Source organism: Trematomus bernacchii, unplaced genomic scaffold (assembly GCF_902827165.1).
Source record: "Trematomus bernacchii unplaced genomic scaffold, fTreBer1.1, whole genome shotgun sequence".
Taxonomy (NCBI): Eukaryota; Metazoa; Chordata; class Actinopteri; order Perciformes; family Nototheniidae; genus Trematomus; species Trematomus bernacchii.
In genome coordinates this window covers 115,184-137,500 of record NW_022987600.1, presented here as the reverse complement: position 1 = coordinate 137,500, position 22,317 = coordinate 115,184, and the positions used below count along the sequence as shown (strand labels likewise).

The 22,317-nt window shown below is 41.4% G+C and overlaps 1 protein-coding gene across 2 annotated transcripts in view; it reads right to left on the bottom strand.

Annotated features, from left to right (window-relative positions):
* Nucleotides 1-22,317, bottom strand: part of LOC117482547 (polycomb group RING finger protein 3) — an 83,531-nt gene that overhangs the window by 36,732 nt on the left and 24,482 nt on the right. The window contains exons 1-3 of one of the 2 annotated variants that reach the window (XM_034130670.1): nt 19,951-20,043; nt 9,523-9,632; nt 2,626-2,743 (exon numbers count right to left, since the gene is read on the bottom strand). In XM_034130670.1, the coding sequence (XP_033986561.1) occupies nt 2,626-2,743; nt 9,523-9,537 (133 nt within the window). In that variant the 5' untranslated portion in view covers nt 9,538-9,632; nt 19,951-20,043. Of the gene's footprint in view, nt 1-2,625; nt 2,744-9,522; nt 9,633-19,950; nt 20,044-22,317 lie in introns of those variants that run through there. The other variant, XM_034130668.1, reaches the window with a different exon arrangement.

Sequence of the window (22,317 nt, the reverse complement as noted above, 5' to 3'; positions counted from 1 at the left end):
GATGTTTCCACAGAAGAAGAACAGCTCTCATTTGCAGTGGAAGAGCTCCCTCTGGTGGACAGACGCAGAATTACACTGTCTGGGTTAAGTTGTTCTTAACCCTTATGTTGTGTTGGGGTCTCCCGTGACCCGTTTCAAGTTCAAATGATATAATAACTGCGCTCTAGTTTTTTGTATCGGAACAAGGCTTCATGATATCCTCCACAACAGCTATAAACACTACAAAACAGATTTTGACCATTTTAGCCAAGTCTGAAGGTCTCTAAAAAAAAAAGTGTATAATTTGGTGTTGGGGTCTGGGGAGACTCGGCAGAATTGTTGTGGGTGACTCAAGCTCAAATTTGGCCCAATCAAGATTCATCTTTGACTTCAGACACCCCTCCCCCTCCCCCTTCATCCACTGTAACAATACTTTTACGCAACATGCACCTGGTCTCCCATCCCTCTGCCCCCCTCCCCCCATGGGAACTTGACCTTCCTCAAAGAATATGTACACTAACACTTGAACCTGAACACACACACATGCACGTGTGCAATATGTGGTGTAATGTGTTTTGGGCCATAACATAACATTACAACAGGATTGTACGGTTATGAATGCATTATAAGTTAGTTATGATGTAGTTAAAACAATATTGGATGATAGTCATTATTTTTTTGTGTTTTGGACTGAGATAAATCATGGGTCAAAATTGACCCGCGAACACCATGAACGGTAACAGCTTTTGAACACAACACAAGGGTTAAATACAACTGCAAGCTTTTGTTAGCTTGTAGGTCTAAAGTACAGTATTGCTGCAAATATTACCAGGGAGAAAGTAGTGGAGTAAAAATAAAGAAGGATAAAATGTAAATACTCAGGCAAAGTACATCGACATTGTATGCAAGTAAATGTGCTTCACTATATTCCACCACTGGTTGTTCTCACTTTAAATGATCAAAAAGTTTTCTCTTCAGTGTGTTTCAGAAGAACCACAGAGGGATTGATTGGTCTACAGTCCAGTTTGATCACATGACTCTCACTGTACCGGGAATAAATGTGTTAAGTTCGATTAAACAGCTCCAATATCAGCAGGGAGGAGAGTGCCTTTAATCTCAAAATCCATACTCAACTCTGATTATTATTCAAAATTATTTTCTCACAGCGTAAACCTCTAAATATGAACCGGCTGAGAGGTCATGTGAGCATTAAAGGGCGCCTGAGGCCGAGTTAACTCAGTCACCCTTTCCGTTTCTTATAAATCGGATAACTCGGGGTCAGAGTTCAGCTGCTGCTGCTCGATGATATTCAGCTCAACCTCACCATGACATACTGAAGTGTAGATGTGTGTTAAAAGTGGGAGACTTGCCCATTCCCACTTTTATACGAGGGCTAATAAATGTGCAGATTAGCTGCTGCTGACGTAGGTGTGTGTGTGAGTGTGTCTGTGTCTGTGTGTGTGTGTGTGTCTGTCTGTGTCTGTGTGAGTGTGTCTGTGTCTGTGTCTGTGTGTCTGTGTGTCTGTGTGTGTCTGTCTGTGTCTGTGTCTGTGTGTCTGTGTGTCTGTGTGTGTCTGTCTGTGTCTGTGTGTGTGTGTGTGTGAGTGTGTCTGTGTGTCTGTGTGTCTGTGTGTCTGTGTGTCTGTGTGTCTGTGTGTCTGTGTGTGTGTGTGTGTGTGTGTGTGTGTGTGTGTGTGTGTGTGTGTGTGTGTGTGTGTGTGTGTGTGTGTGTGTGTGTGTGTGTGTGTGTGTGTGTGTGTGTGTGTGTGTGTGTGTGTGTGTGTGTGCGTTATCTTCAAGTTTAAAGCTGTGGGTGTTAATATTAAAGGGGCTCTATTCTGCTACATTTCAGGTTCACATTTGTATTGTGTGGCTCTACTGTGACATGTTTGCATGCTTTAATGTTCAAAAAGTAACCTTTGCAGACCATTAACATGCACTTAAACCAATATCACACACTACAAGAAAAGGGAAACCCCAAAAGCATAATAGAGCCTCTTTAAAATGACCTTCATCTAAACCATATAGAAGGTTGTGTATTATGAGTGAGATTGTCAAATGTCATATAGATATTGCTGAAAGTCAAAATGCAGCTTCAGATAAAGCTGCCTGTTTCCCAGAGAGATATTTTCTCTCTCCGGGATTCTTCCCTTTGGAGATGAATCCCAGAGGCAACACCTTCAGAGCCAAGAACAACCAACACAGCCCATGTGTCGAATAAACAAGAGCAATACAAGAGAAACAGATGACATGAGAAAGAGAAACAGGAAGAAATCTGACAGGTGGGAAGCAGAAGTGAAGCAGACATCAGAGAGGCAGACAGGAAGTGTGTGTGTGTGTGTGTGTGAGAGAGAGAGAGAGAGAGGCAGACAGGAAGTGTGTGTGTGTGTGAGAGAGAGAGAGAGAGAGAGAGAGAGAGAGAGTGAGAGTGAGAAGCAGACAGGAAGTGTGTGTGTGTGTGAGAGAGAGAGAGAGAGAGAGAGAGAGAGAGAGCGAGCGAGAGAGCGAGAGAGAGAGAGAGTGTGTGTGTGTGTGTGTGTGTGTGTGTGTGTGTGTGTGTGTGTGTGTGTGTGTGTGTGTGTGTGTGTGTGTGTGTGTGTGTGTGTGTGTGTGTGTGTGTGTGTGTGTGTGTGTGTGTGGACCTACAGGTGTGTAAGCACTCGGTGACGGTGGTGGCGTCGATCAGGTATCCATCACACAGACGACATGTGATGTGGGCGTTGATGTGACACAGCTTTATTTTCCTCGTCAGCATGTCGGGGTTCTGGGGAAGAAGAAGAAGACATTTATTATTGAAGCTCTAATTGAAGTTAAAATGAACTCACGCAAGCTGAATAAAAGACATCGAAGATCTTGTTGTTATTTAAGGTCATCTTTACGAGCATATGTACTCATGACACTGATGCCAACATTTCACAAAATCATTTTTTTGTTGTGCTCTGAAGTAACAATTATAGTTACTTTTTACCTACTTTTATTATAACCTTTACCCATTACTTTTAACCCTATTTCAAAACCTCTGTTCCCTTTAAGTGATCTGATTATTTAACCATTCATCTAATAGCTTTTAGTTATTCCAACCATGTATTTGTTTCTTAGCTTATTATTGTAAATATTAGCCATTTCTCCGTTGTGCACGTTTCAATCTCTGCTCGCTTGCATCACACGTGTTCAAGCATTACCTTTGATTTAGTTTTTGTATTATATATTATTCTATTTATATCACCATATATATATGTGTATTTAATATGTTTAAAGACCCAACTCTATCTCCACTATCTCCGTTTGTGTGGCAGTAATGATTATTAATAAGGCAGGTAACAGTACATCTGTATTGCTCATTATATCTACGTTCACATATCACAGTGAAGACCAAGGGTATCTAAGAAAAGCTGCAATACTCTGGGTTTAGTTCAACATGTATCTGCAGGGTCTCATCAGATATCAGACAGGCAGCGACAGTAGGGATGCACGATATATCGTGTCGTGACAATAATCGCGTTTTGTGCATGCGCGATATTCACATCGCAAGACGTGCGATTTTTTAATTTTTTTTAAATTTAATTTGTTTTAGGACGTGCAATATTAAGTAGGCAAATGAACTCAAACACGTCATGTTACAATTATTTTTGCTGCTTGCTACAAAAGGAAAACTCGCGCGGCTCTCATGTCAGGGGTACTTGAGTGCGTGACATGCAGGCTCTGCATGCACAGCTAACCACCAATCACAATCATTCTTGATCAGATCACAGCAGGATAACCGAGCTAGCTCAGCTTGTTGCTCTGATAACTTAAGATCCAGAAGTCCGTGACTAAAATCCTTCATCCGGTTAAATATCGTTAAAAAAAGACCAATTGTGTAGCATTAAAGTTCAAGAAAGAATGGTTTGCGGACAAAAAGTATTTTCTTCAATTCCTGTATTTTTTCATATCGCAGGGGAAGAAAATATCGCAATGTCAGTTTTTCCCAATATCGTGCAGCCCTAAGCGACAGGGAGCTCAGCTGCTGATTCACGCTTTAAAAAGTTGTGAATGGAAATGATTGTGAAAGCAGTGATTTGCTCTGCTGAGGTGTGTTGAGAAACTGAATGACTAACTGTGGTTTCACTATCCACTGTCAGCTCAGAAACATCCATCCACAGCAGATTTAGTTTCCTTATTTCTGCTCCTGGTTTTACGTTAAAACACTCACTAGTAGTCAAACCTGACCAAAATCCACCTAGTGATATACCTTCAATTAGACCTCTTTTAAAACGTATTACAGGTGCAGTGTCCTCACTCTAAAATCAGCCAACAGCGAGTGTTTAGCTTTTAATCTAAGTATCTCATAACTTTGAGCTCACAGTTTCAAACGTGCAGCATGGCTTCGCAGGATAAAAAAATAAATGTGTGTGAGCTCTAAAAAGAAAATGTGCCCTCCTCTCTGTATGACAATGTAAAAAGACACAAGAGGTAAAGCTCAATCCGACTTAGAGCAGCAGAGTAATTGGCTTTATTGATCTTGACATGCTGTGTTTTTATCTGGTTGTTGTGTGTAGTTTAATATGCTTTATCTCCAAGAAACAAAAAGTGTAACAACACACAACCTTACCACTGCTTAGCTAACATCAGCCGTAAAGATACAAATACAGACATATTGCTCTTTTATCTGAATACAGTTGCTCTAAAAACTAAGAAATTGAAAGGTAAGTCAGAGGAAATAATTTCAAATAACCACTACATACTTCTATCTGTAAAAAACATATGTTGTGATTATTTTTGCATTATTTACGATAGTTTAAAAAACCTTGAGTGTCATTGGTCTATCGTCCAGACATATGGACCTTCTCTATTCTATCCAAGTTGATCTCAGGTCAGTATAAATGCCCAAATACACTGAGTCCTGTCAATAGCAGGTACATATTACTTTAGGATGGCTGTCATGTTGGGTGGCTGTGGCTCAGTGGGTAGTGTGCTGGACTTCGAATCAGGGGGTACCAAGTTCGAGTCCCACTGCAGTCAGCATGTCGTTGTGTCCCTGGGCAAGACACTTTGCTCCTGTGGGGATTGTCCACAGTACTGAATGTATGTAAGTCGCTTTGGATAAAAGCATCTTACAAATGACATGTAATGTAATGTTCTGAAATGATTGCCGATGACGGACAGACTTTCTTATGAGGTGGAACATACAGAGAATTTCTGTCCATAAACTATAAATCTAAAATAAGAAATTCAAAGAGAATGTCAGAGCTGCAGTTTCTTAAAGAGGATTTCTCTTCTGAAGCAGCTCCACAGTCTGAGCCGAGAACAGAAACCCTGAGGAGACGACTGGTCTTTTTTCTGCTCCGACTCCTGGAGATCTCCTCGAGTCTTTTTACATCAAACATATCTGTGGTGTCTAGACTCACATTCATCATATCTGGTGTTTTTGTATAGCCTACCTACTGTTTACCTCACATCTTCTGCTTTCTCAATCCGTTCAATCAACCAACACATGCTGTGTTTCAATGTAATCACTTCCCTTAGCACACTGTTTGTCGTACACTGTAAACACGTGGACATGATGTGAATTTCAACCACGTTGTGTTGTTAAAATATTTAAAAAATGACCCAGAAATGTGGCTTTCATTAGCATAGTGCTGTGTTACTGGACTAACTGCAACTTCCGTTACAAAGTGGTCGTTGAGTGCAATACGTTTTTTATTTTATGTCTTTATTTAAAACACTAAAACAATATGAACAGACACTTTTGTACACCGGGGAGTTTATTCATGTCCTTTTAGAAAATCAAATAAAACGTCTTTCCTTTTTCATGTTGTCCCGTAAGGTGCCTTAAGTTCAGAGGTGGGAAGTAACTTAGTACATTTACTCAAGTACTTGTACTTTACTTGAGTATTTCCATTGTATGCTACTCAGTACTTCTACTCCACTACAGTTCAGAGGTAAATGGTGTACTTTGACTCCACTACATGTATTTAATACCTTTAGTTACTTTACAGATGTGGATGAATGATGTGAAATATAATCAAGTGTTAAATCAGACTTTAGTTCCACCTGGAGTAAATCCACAAGCTACCCTGCAGTATACAAAGTCATTCAAACTAGCTGCACCTTTACCAGCTTTGAGAACACTTTAATGATCAATCATTATAAAACATATCATATATATTATTCTGAAATGGACCAATCTGCACAATCACTACTTTTACTGTCGCTACTTTCACTATATTTTGATGAGAATACTTTTCTACTTTTACTTGAGGAACATTTTGAATGCAGGACTTTTACTGAAACAGAGTATTCCTACACTCTGGTACTTCTACTTTTACTCAAGTCCAAGACCTGAGTACTTCTACTTTTACTTAAGTACAAGATCTGAGTACTTCTCGTCACCTCTGCATAAGTTCGATAACATAACGATCAAAGCAGGTTTTGATTCGGACCATTTTGATTTGTGAATGTGATATTTCCCAATAATAGTTTGAATCTGAATAATATAGTTCATAGGGTTATCAATCCCATAGAAAACTGAATACAGTATCACATCAAATAAATGAATGTGTAGAATATATTATACCTGATTAAGCCTGAAACTAATACAATTATAGTTATGAGTGAACCATATGGTATAGTGCATTTGACCAGACTTTACAATGGGACGCCTTTATGTTACTAGCTTACAGAGAGGTGGGAAGTAGTGGAGTACAAATACTTCGTTACTGAACTTAAGTACATTTTTCTGGTATCAGTACTTTCCGACAACTTATTTTTCTGATGACTTTTTACTTTGACTTCTTACATTTTGAACCCAAATACCTGTACTTTCTACTTCTTACATGTTGAACCCAAATACCTGTACTTTCTACTTCTTACATTTTGAACACAAATACCTGTACTTTCTACTTCTTACATGTTGAACACAAATACCTGTACTTTCTACTTCTTACATGTTGAACACAAATACCTGTACTTTCTACTTCTTACATGTTGAACACAAATACCTGTACTTTCTACTTCTTACATGTTGAACCCAAATACCTGTACTTTCTACTTCTTACATGTTGAACACAAATACCTGTACTTTCTACTTCTTACATGTTGAACCCAAATACCTGTACTTTCTACTTCTTACATTTTGAACACAAATACCTGTACTTTCTACTTCTTACATGTTTAACACAAATACCTGTACTTTCTACTTCTTACATTTCCCAAACAGGCTGGTTCCTTTAGTTTGAATGTGTGTTTGGTGGCGTGATCATTATTATTTAGAGTCATTGCGTGCCTATTGATTTGAACACGATCCGTGTCTCCATCATTTCCTGGTCTTCTCTAAAGAAGAAGGACCAATGAAAACGTTGTCATGTTGCCGTTGTTCAGCATGGAAACATTCATTAGCTAACAATGACATTATTGTTCTATTAATATAAAGGGAGGTCAGGTACTCTTTAAAACAGCTGCTAGTTATGGGTACTTTTTACTGAAGTACATTTCAAAGCCCTCTTTACTTTGACTTGAGTAAAGAAGTTTAGTCAGTACTTCTACTTTCACCAGAGTATTTTTAAACACGAGTATCTGTACTTCTACTTGAGTAAAGGATGTGTGTACTTTTGCCATCTCTGAGCTGACAGATGTTCGCAAACCGAGACACAGCATTTGTGTTACAGCTTCCCAGCTCCTCAAACAACTTGCATTAACTAGAAGATGGATAAATGTACAGCTGCTTCTATGTTTGTTTCGTTTCTTGTGGAGTTAACGTGCCCTGTAGTGCTCTGACTAACCAGCAGACTATAACAGCAGGCAGTCGCAGCACAAAATCATTAGATGTGAAATTACAGCCGGCTGCTGCTCTGATAATGTCTGCTTGTGTCTGACAGTCAGACGGCTGATATCCATCATTAAAGGCTCCAGTAGTTCTGAGCGAGAGGAAGAGTCTCCAAACTCTGAGATAGATGGGAAACAACTCATATAATCCCATAAATGATTGGCTTTGCAGACAGACGAGAGGCTCCAATCACAGCCTTTTAGGACTGAGAAAACGTCGGATTGATGAAGTGCATTCCCGTATATTATACATTTTTCATAAACTCAGTACGTCAAGAGTTAGAGAAATAATGGTCAAGTAGAATAAAAAATTATGTAATCCTTAAAGGCAAATTGTACCTGTGTAGCTTGATCATGTTTGCCTCGTTTAAGTCTCTAATGATCAAGTATTGAATACTTTTGGGTGTTAAAGTTATGTTTAAGCAAAAAACATTTTCTAAATCAAACAATGAATGTGTTATTTGATAGAATAATCACCAGATCAATACAAAAAAGAGGACATAATTGCTCTTAAAAAGTTAAAATGTACAAATATTTATATTCAAATGTACACATTTGTTTTATTATCTTAATTAAAATGTCTCAATGTCACATGTTAGTACGCTAGGCTTCCACTCCCACTGCTATTTATTCATTTGTACTTTATTATTTGCCCTACTTGTTTGTCTGTCTGTCCTTACACCATGTAAAGCGGTCTTGGGTAGAAAGGCGCTATAAAAATGTAATCTATTATTATTATTATTAGGCTACTTCTACTCTGACTGAAAGCTCAGACTAACAGCAGGCACCAATGTATTCCCCAAAGATATTGAAGTGACTTTATTTTGTATTCATTGATTGTTGTGCTTTTATTTAGGTCTTAATGTGTGAATATGTATAAATGTGTCTTTGATTGTGTATATATAGGTATACACATGTTTTTAATATATATTTGTTTTTGTATTCGGGATTGTGGGAAACGGTATTTCGATCTCTCTCTCTCTGTGTACACAAACTGAAAAGATTGGCAATAAAGTTGACTTTCACTTTTGACTTGACTAAAGGCAGTATTACTCAAACTTTAGTTTTCAAGGCATAGAAGACCCTAACGGCCCGTCCACACAGCAGCGTTAAAAAAATCTTGAAACGCTTCTGCCCATTCACTTTGAATGGGGTGACGTCACTTTGCCTCACTTTTCGCCGAACTGCATTGTGGGAAGCAGAGCGGAGATTTTCAGGATTTTCAGGATTCAAAGTTGAGCAATGTTCAACTTTTGAAGCTGAGGTGGAAGCGTCAGCCAATCAAATCCCGTGTATGCAAATCTGACAGTTCAAGCGCTAGCCAATCAAACCGCGTGTATGCTGGGAGAGACATACCGCAGGTCATTTCCTCATATTCCAAAAAATGGAGGAGAAATTAGCGGTAGGGAATCACCCGGTGCTTTACGACCAGTCCCTATTTACCTACCGGGATACAAACCGGAGGAGCCAGGCATGGAGGGAGGTGGCAGAGACAGTGGTAGGTTTTCGCCTGTTTGGGGAGTTTATATCCAGTTTACTTCAAACTTTTTTGCTTCGTATGTCGGGGGCGGGAGATTCATGCGATTGGTTGTTGGTCGCCTTGCTCGCAAAAAATCCCCAAGCTTCAGATACGCCCACCTCCAAGATTTTTTTAACGCTGCTGTGTGGACGGGCCGTAAGCGGCAGAAGGTCTCAGGGTTATTTACATCACGTATTAAGAGGAAAACATGTGTTTCTCACCCCTAACACCGCCATGCGTCGGCTGGGGGGGGGTGCAGCGGCCCGGCTCTTCCTGCGGTTGTGCGGCCGACAGTGTTAGCTCCTCATCATGGAGAGACTCTCATTGGAGCCTGGAACAGAGAGAGAAAGAAAGAGACACAGCTGTTAGAGGGAGATGTATTCTCAAATCACAATGGTGTTGTTAAAATCAGAGATTCTGGTTTAGCAATATCAAAAGTATTGATAAAGTACTTTTCGGAAAGAATACGGTATTTCGATCTCTCTGTCTGTACACACAAACTGAAAGATTGACAATAAAGTTGACTTTGACCAGTTCAGAATTGACGGGGTTCAACAATTCAGAAAAAAACATTCATTGGTTGTTCCCCAGAAGAAAAAATCAATTCAACAGCACTCTTTGATGAACCAAGCAAACTGGCCCAATACCAAACCGTTTCAACTCCTCTAGACAAAACCATTCATACTTTCGTCGTTTTCTGTACCCAAAAAAAGACAATTGTATACTTTTCCTTGCAGCCAATCACTGCAAACGCTCTCTGTGCTTCCATAGCAAAACAAACAGGAGGGTTGGTGGTGGCATTTGGCACAACTGAATGTTTCTATTCACATGATGTGTAGAAAATGAAGTATAATATAGTTAAGGCCATCAAATTAAGTGTTCTATTTAGAGATGTCCCGATCCGATCACGTGATCGGGGATCGGAGCCGATCACGTGATTTTCAAAAGATCGGAATCGAGAGAAAAAAATCGGGGATCGGGATTTTTTTTTTTTTTTTTTTAATAAAATATTTTTATTATTTTATTTAATGTTACAAAACAAAAATGACCATGTTCACGTCTTAAAGTCATCCTGAGGCCTTAGTTTTGGTTTAAAATGACACAACATCATGTATGTGTAGCTTCTTTTGGGCTTGTTTTCATAGACCTGGTTGCTTATTTCTCTCAAATCTGGCAACAGAGTGGGCAGTGTCTAATAGTAGCAGTAAGCTAACGAGAGGCTACGTTCAGCTGGTGCCTCGGGGGTCGGGACAGAGAAAATGTCAGGAGTTTGGAAGTATTATAAAATTGAAAGCGAAGGCAGTGTAACAGCCAGATGCAATGTTTGCAAGGCGGAGGTTCCGCGTGCTGGAAAGAACAGAGCTACGTTCAACACGACCAATCTAATACGCCACCTGAGAAACAAACACCAACAACAACACGACGAGTACACAGCGGCCACTCAGGTAACGGCACTGAAACAACCGACACTTTCAGAGACTTTTAAAAGGAAAGAGAAACTGCCCCAGAACAGTGAAAAGGCCAAAAAAATAACAGCCAAGATAGCTGAATTCATCGCGTTGGATGACCAGCCGTTATCTGTGGTGGAGAACGTGGGGTTTAAGGGACAACTTGAATGCTTTTCTCCTTTTTTTTCTCTTAATGCATTGCATAAAGATCGGATCGGGAAAAATCGGTATCGGCAGATTGTCAAAATCAAATGATCGGAATCGGATCGGGAGCAAAAAAAGGTGATCGGGACATCCCTAGTTCTATTGGTAGTGGTATAACTTTCAGGGTACTGGTAGTGGTGTACTAATATCGTACATTTGTTAGACGATGCCCAGCACTGCCACAAGTAGTTGATTAGCCTAAATCAGACCAAAAACTGGACTGGCTCTGTACAAACGTGCACATTAACAAAAAACGTCCATAGGTTTGTTTCATAAGGGTCATGCACTGAGCTGTTTCTTGGCCTTGGGCAGCACAAGAGCTGAAACAAAATATTTAGTTTGCAACATAAAACCCCAATAAAATACCAAATTGCAGTTATGACATATCACATTTTTTGCACATTAAATACAGAAGAAATAGGGAGTTCATTTGTGAGCTTTAGAGGCAGACGTTGTTACATTTATCAAAGCTGTTTCCAGTCATTTCCAAACTTAGTCCTCTCATTTAACTCCCAGCTAAAAAGAGATCAATGATTTCCAAACACATGGGACTTTTTGCTTTATTAAAATAACTTTGAACAAAAAATAAACCTACCAAGAGTCAAACGGCCATAGAAGCTCAAAGGAATACATCCTGCACTGAACCACCCCCACTGTTTGACTCAGGAGGAAAATGCCAAGCTATGAAAGAGAGAACACAAGAAGATGATCTCATGTATTCAAAGCAAAAGTTAAATACTGAACACAGTGTTTCTGTCCTCCACAGAGGGCAGACACTTCAGCCTTGACTCGTGCTGCCACCACGTGTGTGATTCATGATGTAATTGTTGGAGTCCGACCACTCACAGAGGGGGAAGAGCAAGGAGAACACCTACCACTGTCTCATCCTCCAAACTAACACACACACACACAGAGTCTACCAGCCTGCCTCTGTCTGCTCATCAGACCGTGAAATTAGCCCAGTTAGTCGATAGAGATGAAATGTGGCGAGGTCTGATGAGGACACACACACAAACACACACACTGTACTGCTGAGGAAACACACACACACAGTACTGCTGAGGACACAGTCACTGTACTGCTGAGGACACACACACACACACACACACACAGTACTGCTGAGGACACAGTCACTGTACTGCTGAGGACACAGTCACTGTACTGCTGAGGACACAGTCACTGTTCTGCTGAGGACACACACTCTGTAGTGCTGAGGACAAACACACACACTCTGTACTGCTGAGGACACAAGCACACACACACTGTACTGCTGAGGAAACACACACACACACAGTACTGCTAAGGACACAGTCACTGTTCTGCTGAGGACACACACACACTGTACTGCTGAGGACACACACACTCACTCTGTACTGCTGAGAACAAACACACTCACTCTGTACTGCTGAGAACAAACACACTCACTCTGTACTGCTGAGGACACACACACACTGTACTGCTGAGGACACACACACTCACTCTGTACTAGGGATGCTCCGATCGATCGGCCGCCGATCGATATCGGCCGATACTCACTCTCTGCCGATCGATCGGTGCTCTCGCAAAACTATGACGTAAAATACATGACACTTTTCTCTGTGCGTGGCAAAACAAGCTCACCAAAATGGCTTCACCAGTCTGGCAGTATTTTAAGGTGTCCGAAAAAGACAGCAAAATAGCGGTATGCAGCGTGTGTGTGAAGCAGAAATCCTGCTGCTCCGCCCGCTGTGACGGACCGGTGAGCGGAGCAGAACACACATTAAGAGTTAGACCTAACGCACTGAGCCATTTTATCTACCTCTGGAACAAGCTAAACTAGTTATAAATATATTTATTCTTCACTGTCGGGTCGCTCATTACTGGATCAGCGAGCTGCATGAGACGATACTCACGGGCTGTCAGGAGAGGGAGAGAGGGGGAGAGAGAGGGAGAGAGGGAGAGAGGGGGAGAGGAAAAGAGAGCGCTTCCGCTCATTTCTCCCGTGTTATTATCCAAAGTTAATGTAAACTTGAATAATGTACTTCACTTCATTTGAATGTAATAATTATGTTGGTTGGTTGGTTGTTGTTTGTGGAAGCTCAGTGAATGAGCCCCATTAACTGAGTTTTAAACATCACTTTAAATGGAAGATCCCCATAGGCCCCGCCCACTCGATCGGATCGGCCGATACTGATTCCGGCGATCGCCCCCAAAATTGGCGATCGGAGCATCCCTTCTCTGTACTAATGAGGACACACACTGTTCTGCTGAGGACACACACACTCACTCTGTACTGCTGAGGACACACACACACTCTGTACTGCTGAGGACACACACGGACACACACACTGTACTGTAAAGGACGCACACTCTGTACTTTTGAGGACACACACACTGTAATGCTGAGGACACAAGCACACTCACTCTGTACTGCTTAGGACAAACACACTCACTCTGTACTGCTGAGGACACACTCACTCTGTATTGCTGAGGACACAGTCACTGTACTGCTGAGGACACACACACTCTGTACTGCTGCGGACAAACACACTCACTCTGTACTGCTGAGGACACACTCACTCTGTATTGCTGAGGACACAGTCACTGTACTGCTGAGGACACACACACTCTGTACTGCTGCGGACAAACACACTCACTCTGTACTGCTGAGGACACACTCACTCTGTATTGCTGAGGACACAGTCACTTTACTGCTGAGAACACACACACTCTGTACTGCTGCGGACAAACACACACACACTGTACTGTAAAGGATGCACACTCTGTACTTTTGAGGACACACACTGTAATGCTGAGGACACAAACACACACACACACATACTTTACTGCTGAGGACACACACACACAGTACTGCTAAAGACACACACACACACACACACACACACACACACACACACACACACACACACACACACACACACACACACACACACACACACACACACACACACACACACACACACACACACACACACACACACACACACACACACACACACCACACACACACACACACACACACACACACACACACACACACACACACACACACACACACACACACACACACACACACACACACACACACACAACACACACACACACACTCCTGCTGCCTGTTAGTTGCTGGGCTTCACACAGATGTTTTCTGGCGTGACGCCTCCGTTTCATTTTGTGCCGTGTTGGGGTTGATTTGAGGTCATGTTCACACCGAGGAGACTGAGGAGGGTTTCCTCTTCCTGTTGGTCTGCCCTGACAGGTGTGGGAACAAAAACTGTCTGCACTAACAGCGGGAAACAACCCCGAGATGATGAAGGGTGAGAGGATGAGGAGACAGATGTTGACGTCTGCTGTCATTCTGTTGCTTGTGCTTGAAAAGCTCAACGTGTACAAAGGGCAGCTGCCAGATCAACATAAGTGAAAAAAGCAAGAATAAAACAAGCAAGAAACGGTCATTTGATAATTACAAATCTCTCTAAATAAACAAAACCAGCTCCTGATTGGACTCCCTTGCGTCATGTTTTGCCTTGTGGGGATACTAGCAAATGGTTAGATCAACTTAATAAAATGTTTTTGGGCTTAAAAATGTATTAATCTGAAGAATTAACAGAAATAACCTCCATGACATCTTGCAATAGCATCAGACAAGCAAACAACAACAAAATCGGGCCACAGGCGTAAATTGGAGGGCCATTTTCTACAGATTTTTGTCTCATGTCTTGGCCATGTGTCGCACTGGAACACACCGCTAAGACTTCAGCCGACGGCCAAGTTGCACGTACGAACTGCTGATGCGTGAGTGGCAATAACTCTCCTTACCAGCAGGTGGCGGTAGTGTGTATTCGTCATTCAAAAGAGGCAACAACCGGAAGACAGACTGTGTGATAACCGAGAGAAGAAGAACAGACTGCGTGATATAAACAAACAACAAATAGCGTGTGCGTTCCATTTTCACTCTACAGCGAGAAGCTCATGGGGCTTTCCTGAACCTGTGTCGAGAGCTGGAGTTAAATGAAATCTCAGATTTGCCTTCTTAATAGTTTGTTTGGGTCCCTCACTTCCGTTTCGCTTCTCATGCACTGCTTCGCTAAGCTGAACAGCCAATCAGAGTGATTTCTTTGGCCGACAGCCTCCCGATTCAACATGTCCAATCGGCGGTGGAAGGTGTCGGCCGAAAAGACACGACGGTGCCGTACACACCAAGACACACCAATCTGAGTAGGGCGACACGACGCTCATCGACGGCCCGACATCTATCGACGCCGAAAATCGGCTTGGTGTGTAAGAGGCTTTAGACCAAATCTGTAAAGTTTTGTAATGCCAAACAAGCCCAAGGTTCTAAAGTTGTATCACAGTGACAGAATATATGAACACAATGGCTTTTAGCAAATACCGGTATGTCAGAAGCCACAACACACACACACACACACACCACACACACCAACACACACACAACCACACACACCACACAACACCACACACACACAAACAACACACACACACACACACACACACACACACACACACACCACACACACACACACACACCACACACACACACACACACACACACACACACACACACACACACACACACACACACACACACACACACACACACCACACACACACACCACACACACACACACACACACACACACACACACACACACACACACACACACACACTTCGTTAAATGTCAAATTAAAATGCATAATTTGAATGACTAGTTCCTTTTAAATATCACCACAAACAATCAGAAACAGTAGATTAGACCCATTAGGAGACAAATTGTCCACATATTTGCGCTGTATTCTTGTGAGTCAACTTGGATTTTGTACTGTAAGTTTACATTTAAATAAAGCAAATATTAAAATGTAACAATGTCTACTTTGAGCTCTGATTTCTTTGGTATTTGGGCAGCATCGAAAATAAATAAATACATCAGAAATTCAGATCTTTGCTTATGGAAAATATATGTTCAGATTCTGTCTTTTGCAGCAGATATGGTGTTATAGAGATCTTTAACCACTGCTGGACAACTAGAAAGAAAACAGAAGGCAAATAAATATATGTAAAAGGTGTTGCATGAAAGCAAAGCAGCCTGTGAGTTGAGCTGAGTTCAGAGCGGCTGCTGCAACCAGGTCACCTGAGGACAGAGAGAGGGTAAACTGCATTAAAGAGGCAGTCTGCACCCACTGAAACACAAGGCTACTCTCACAGATACTAAGATATTAGAGACATCCTGACAGTCAAATGGTTTTAGACACATGCCATTAAACTGTCTCTGTTAATAAGCCCTCATTTCCTGCATGTATCAACTGTCAGCGGTCTAATAAAGGCAACAACTATTTAATAAAGCATATATTAGGAAACCAGCGTATGACTTTACTGCAGTGAAACTCTCCTGGAAATAGGAAAAGGTCAATGGTATAGCTTGCAGAGCGTGTAACCATGTAAATATGCTTTCTAAAGAAAAGGCAAAAGCTTCTGTTGTCTTCTTAAAATGATGTTATCGCTCTACAGGGGCTTATTTACACATTTTTAAATTGGTTTTATCATCTAGGGCAGGGGTGGGGAACCTCCGGCCCGCGAGACCATTTGATACAGCCCTCGAGGTCATTTATATACACACGCAAAAAATACAGTAAAATGTATGCTACATTACAGTAACTACTTCTGGGTCTTTATGTGTTATTCAAGCTTGGCTCTCTCTGTGTGTGTGTGTGTGTGTGTGTGGTGTGTGTGTGTGTGTGTGTGTGTGTGTGTGTATGTGTGTGTGTGTGTGTGTGTGTGTGTGTGTGTGTGTGTGTGGCACTAGCGTATTTTGTTTGAGCGGTACCGAGGATTCTTAGCATATGGTTAGCTAGCTATGCTAACGAATATAAGGAGCTTTTTCTGCAACCAGGTGGAAGAGAGCTCTCTCCTGACAGACTGAGAGGCTCAAATAACCTCAGCTCAGTGAGGTAAAGGCACACCTTTATATGATCATTATCGTTGTAAAAGAAATTGAGAATAAATGAAAAACAGGTATAAAAAAAAATACTAAATGACAGTAAAGAAAAGTTGTAACAATCAGCTTATATTTTAAGCCTAGTTACCATTGAAAAAAGGTCGGGAGCTACAGTGGTGATTTGACCAGGAAAAGAGTGGCTGAAAATGAAATGTGTCCTCTAAATAATAAAGACCCCCCCCCCCAAACCAAATCCTAGACAGAGTCAGTATGGCATCACAAAGACAGTTTAATTAGCCCAAACCCATTCACCACCTCCAACACAAGTACAAACGCAAATTATATCTGGAGTCAATCTCAGGCAATGTCCAACTTAAAATGCAGTCCTCTTGGTGAGGCTGAATAATCCAAACGAAAGCAAAAATAATAAGTCCAAAGTCACTTCACAAAAAAAGGTAATCCAGTTCAAACGAGAACACTGCCAGTTGAGGGAAAAACTCCAGAAGCAAGAAGGGACTCACCGACTGCCGAAAAGGGAAATAATGTTTATTTTCACTCTGGGCCTGTGATGTCAGTCTTTGCTGGTCCTCAGGCTCTTTGGGTGTCAATTATGGCGCATTTCCACTACACGGCCTCGCTCGGTATGGCTTGGCCTCGTTAGGACTGGCTCACTTTATGGCGCATTTCCATTACAGTTTAGGAACTGGGGTAGTAACTATAGTAACGCAGTGTAGGCGGAGCCGTGACGTCATCTTCAATGAGAACCCCAGGAAAACAACACAGCCGTTAGCTGTTAGCACTCAGACCTCACAGCTCCTCATATCTGTTCAGAAACTAGACAAAAGTTAAACAAGTACAAACTAGTGTAGTAACTTCCTCCAGAAAAAGCAGCGAAGAAGCATGGTTGCCCTTCTGTTTATTCACCGTGGTGGGGGCCGAGGGAACCGGGCAGAGTTTTTCGCCGGTCAACGTGTGTAAAAGTTTAAATCTTCCGGACAAAATTATAAAAGTGCCGGTCAAAGGTCTTCTTTGTTATTTATTAAGCTTTAAAACAAATGAATAACGACTATATATAATCATAAAATACACGGAGCCTGTCCTCTCTTTTTCCTCTCTTCTGACAGCGTCAGTGTCTGTCTCATGCAGCAGCTGATCCAGTAATGAGTGACCCGGCCGACAGTAAAAAATAAACATATTTATAACTAGTTTAGGTAGTTTGAGATGATCTGACTTGAAGTGTGCGTTTTGCTCCTCCCGCTGTGATGCAGCACACACAGGAGCTGCGTGGAGCTGCGTGTCTCCGTCCTGTCAGATTAGACTTCACTCGCGTTTATGTCCATATCGAGATAAAGATAAATAATCTGAATTCAGTGTGCAGTTTACTTTTGCGGGGGTGAGCAGCAGAGGTGGGGGGAGGCAGGGCTATTGCGTCATCATTATCACAAAATGATCGTATAGAGGCGATCACACGGAGCCGTTGGACCCCCCAGAGCGCTCCGTTCCCAGATCTATCCACCGTTGGACCCGTTATCGTTTACGGGGTCCGTTTCTATCGTTTAGTTACGGCCTCGTGTGGCAAAAAGGGCAATACGCAAGAGAAATATGTGGATACAACCCGTTTTCGTCCTCGTGGGGCACCAGCCTGAGTGAAAGCAGGAGGGGAGAGAGGGACAGCAGAACATGTCTACAGTGATGGCTCTGTCACAAAGTTGTTATTAATAAACAAGAATACAGTTTAAAGGGGGAGTGATTTGTAAAATATCCATAAGCACGTTGGTCAACGTGGGTTGTTTTTAAATGTGCTTTATAAATAAATGTGATTGATTGATTGATAAAGAAAATCTGCTTACAGTTATGTTTCATATGGATGTTGAGAGGTGTGTCCATAGATCTCTTAATGTTGCTCTCAAAGTGCACCAGATTGATGCTTTTAACCTCAACATTTTTTTTAAATCTTCCCGGGGGAGCATGCCCCCCGGACCCCCCTAGAGGAGGTTAGGTCCCCCCCCCCCCACTTAAATCATGTCCACATGGATAGGAAACTAAATACATTTGCACACATCTTGTGTCCATATCTTTCTGTTTTGGTGGTCATGCCACACCGTGCACGTGCATGCGCGAGTCATGGTAAGATATCTGGATTAAGAGGTTGCTTTTTCTTTGCACAGCATGAAAGAAAGAAGAAATGAATGGGCTGTGATTTTACTATTTTTAAGCAGAGGTCAATAATTTGTACGGCCCTCGGAGGATGTTGAATAAATTGAAATGGCCCTTGAGAGGAAAAAGGTTCTCCACCCCTGATCTAGGGTCATACATGAACAAACAGGGTTGTACCTGCCCATGTGGGGGATTTATCTACTCCACTTAGCAGGTATTAACCCAAGACTTTAAACATAATTAGGTGATAGTAAACATTTAAGAGGGGTTTTCTGTGTTTATTGCTCTTGTCTGCTTTCTGTTACATGCTATAGGTTTTAAGCTAAATGTCAGATATTCATCTTGGTGCCAGAAGTACAGAGATAATTTCCCACATAGACCAAAGTACTGCAAAATACTGGTAGAGGGGTGCAGTATAATATATATTTAAATGTTTAAAGAGCTATTGCTGATACTGAAACAGTTATAAAATAGACAGAGAGATAATCAAGGGATTGAAGTCTATTTGAAAGCATCTACAGAAATACATCACACCAGGGCTGCAAGTAACATTTGAGTCACAATAAAAAATCTGGTGCTGTTGTTTTTTTCTTGACCAATTGCCTAATCATTTGGTCTATACAATATCTGACAGTAGTAATAAAAGTCCAAGAAGACTTCTTCAAATGTAACGTCCAAAAGTCCCAAAACCAGTTAGAACTTAATCGACACATTTGTAGAAGAAAAACGCCAAATATCCACAACTGAGAAGCAGAATTTACTTTTGACTCAAAACAATTAATGTATTATTTAAAAACAAATTGCCAATTAGTTTCTACCAGTTGGCCGATTCATCATTCCAGCTCTAAAAACATGTTATCCATAATTAAATAAATTACCATTTTACCTTATATATCTCATATCTACGTCTGGCTCCAAAAGACAGGCAGCATCAGAAGCAGGGAAGTGATCTGTAGTGATTCACCATGAGTGTCTTCATCATCACTCCCACTGAAACCTGTTTAACAGCAACTGTTTTCCACCATCCCACCATCATCATAAGTGATTCACACCAAACCAGTCGCTCTGGTTTTATTAATCATCTTCTACAACCACAACCGTACATATAGTATCATACACAGCCTTCCTATTTTCTGATGTGTGGGATCCTGAGTCATAGTTTGTCTTTTTAAATCACTTAAAGGTGGGGTAGGTAATTTTGGAGAAACCAGCTCGAGTGCGTAGAATTTGAAAATACACAACCGGAGAAAATCTGCCACTTCCTTACAGAGCCCCTCCTCCAACACACACGAACGCGCACATGACCAATGAGGGCACGAGATAAGTTTGTGCACAGATGGAAGGCTGACAGGCAGGTAGGCCATCCAGTTATTTTAGCCGGGCCGGCTCAGATGATTGGTCGTGCTTTTTACAGTACCACGGCTTCCACAGATGACATTTTTTTATGGATTTTTTGTCAAAGCACTTAAGATATTCATTGCTATCGGGATGTTAAGAGCATTCCATGGAATATAACAAAAAGTGTATCTCGAGCCGGTTTCTCAAACTTACCTACCCCACCTTTAAACTAATGACATGTTGCTTGATGAGAAGCTTGTAATACATAATGACTGGGGCCAAATACTGATTAGTGTCCCATTATGTTCTATATTTCAATGGCTGCAAGACAAAAGGTGTATATCAGTATGTAGTGTCTCTGCTGTGACGTGTCTCCATGCTTTAATGTTCAAACCTGCCTGGCCGGCTCTGTTGTGATTGGTCACGTACAATGCGCTAGCCAATAGAAGCGTGAATGTTACATACTGATGTCACTAGATAGATAGATAGATAGATAGATAGATAGATAGATAGAATCGGAGGGATGAAACCCTCTTTAATGGTCACACATGCAGAGCACACAGCACACACAGTTAGGGCTGCTCAATTAATCGTATTTGAATCGCAATTACAATTTTGGCTTGCAACTATTATGAAAACAACATAATCGAAATAAAACTTGGAAAAACCAATCAAGAAAAGTATAATTTTTTTTATTGGTTTTTCAATTGAATTATACTTAAAGTTCAGGGTAATCAACTGTTAAAAACATACTACACATTTTTTTTTCAATAAATTGATGTTTTCAAAGTAAATGGATAATCGTTTTTAATAATCGTGATCTCAATTATTGACACAAATAATCGAGATTATGATTTTTGCCATAATCGAGCAGCCCTACACACAGTGACATTTGGCCTCTGCATTTAACCCATCCTAGGAGCATATGTTCAGGAAGTTAACAACGGAGTCCAATGGAGAACACAGGGATTTAAGCCTTTGAAGCCCATTTACATGCACACAAACCTGTAGAACACAGGAAAGGGAAATCCTAAAAAGCCTCTTTAGCTCGAAGAGAATGGATGGGTATCTTTAAAGCCCGCGTCACACTGTCCCGAAATGTACACCAGATGGACACACGAATATGGAATTGTGAATTTCGCACAAAGATGGCCCCGAAGTTGGTCAACAGCCAAGCAACAGTCGAAGCAAGTACGATGCCTACAGAAGGCCACACGATGGCACCCGAACCACACACGAAGATATGGTCGTAGACTTTACTGATGATTTAGAATGTATCCAGACTCAACGTAAGAGCTTGTGCCTCTTCGGGGGGGTGCTAACATTTAAACATACACTTTATTCTTTACTTTCTACGTCTTTATATGTAGATTAGAAGATATTACTTATCTCCGTCATGTTGTTTCCATAGCAACAACAATTTCCTGTCAACAGCATGAACTCGCCTTCAAAATAAAAGCATCTAAATAAAACAGGAAGTTAACCTAAATTACATTTAAGACATACAACTGCAACGAAAGTAACAAAAACAATGTAATATCCTTTTCAGTTTCACAGAACACAAATTGTACTACAATACGATGGCTACACGACGGCATTGCGAGGGCTTCACGTAGTCGTGTTGCCTTCCTAAGACAATCGGGCAGCTTCTTGTTTCCTTCGTATCGTCTTCGTGAGGCGAAAAATGCCCGATGGCACCGATGATCAGACGAAGATGACACGATTTGACAAGATGCCCTCACGATGGCCTTACGAAGGGCAACATGGACACACAAATTCAACACGAAAATGAACCTTCGCAAGGTCCTTCGGCAATTGTTTGGCATGCCAAAGATTTTGCCACCGCTCACGAAGTTGCTGCCGGAGCCTGAGAAACTCCACCGGCGGTCATACCATGGCTTAAGATGCCCTCACG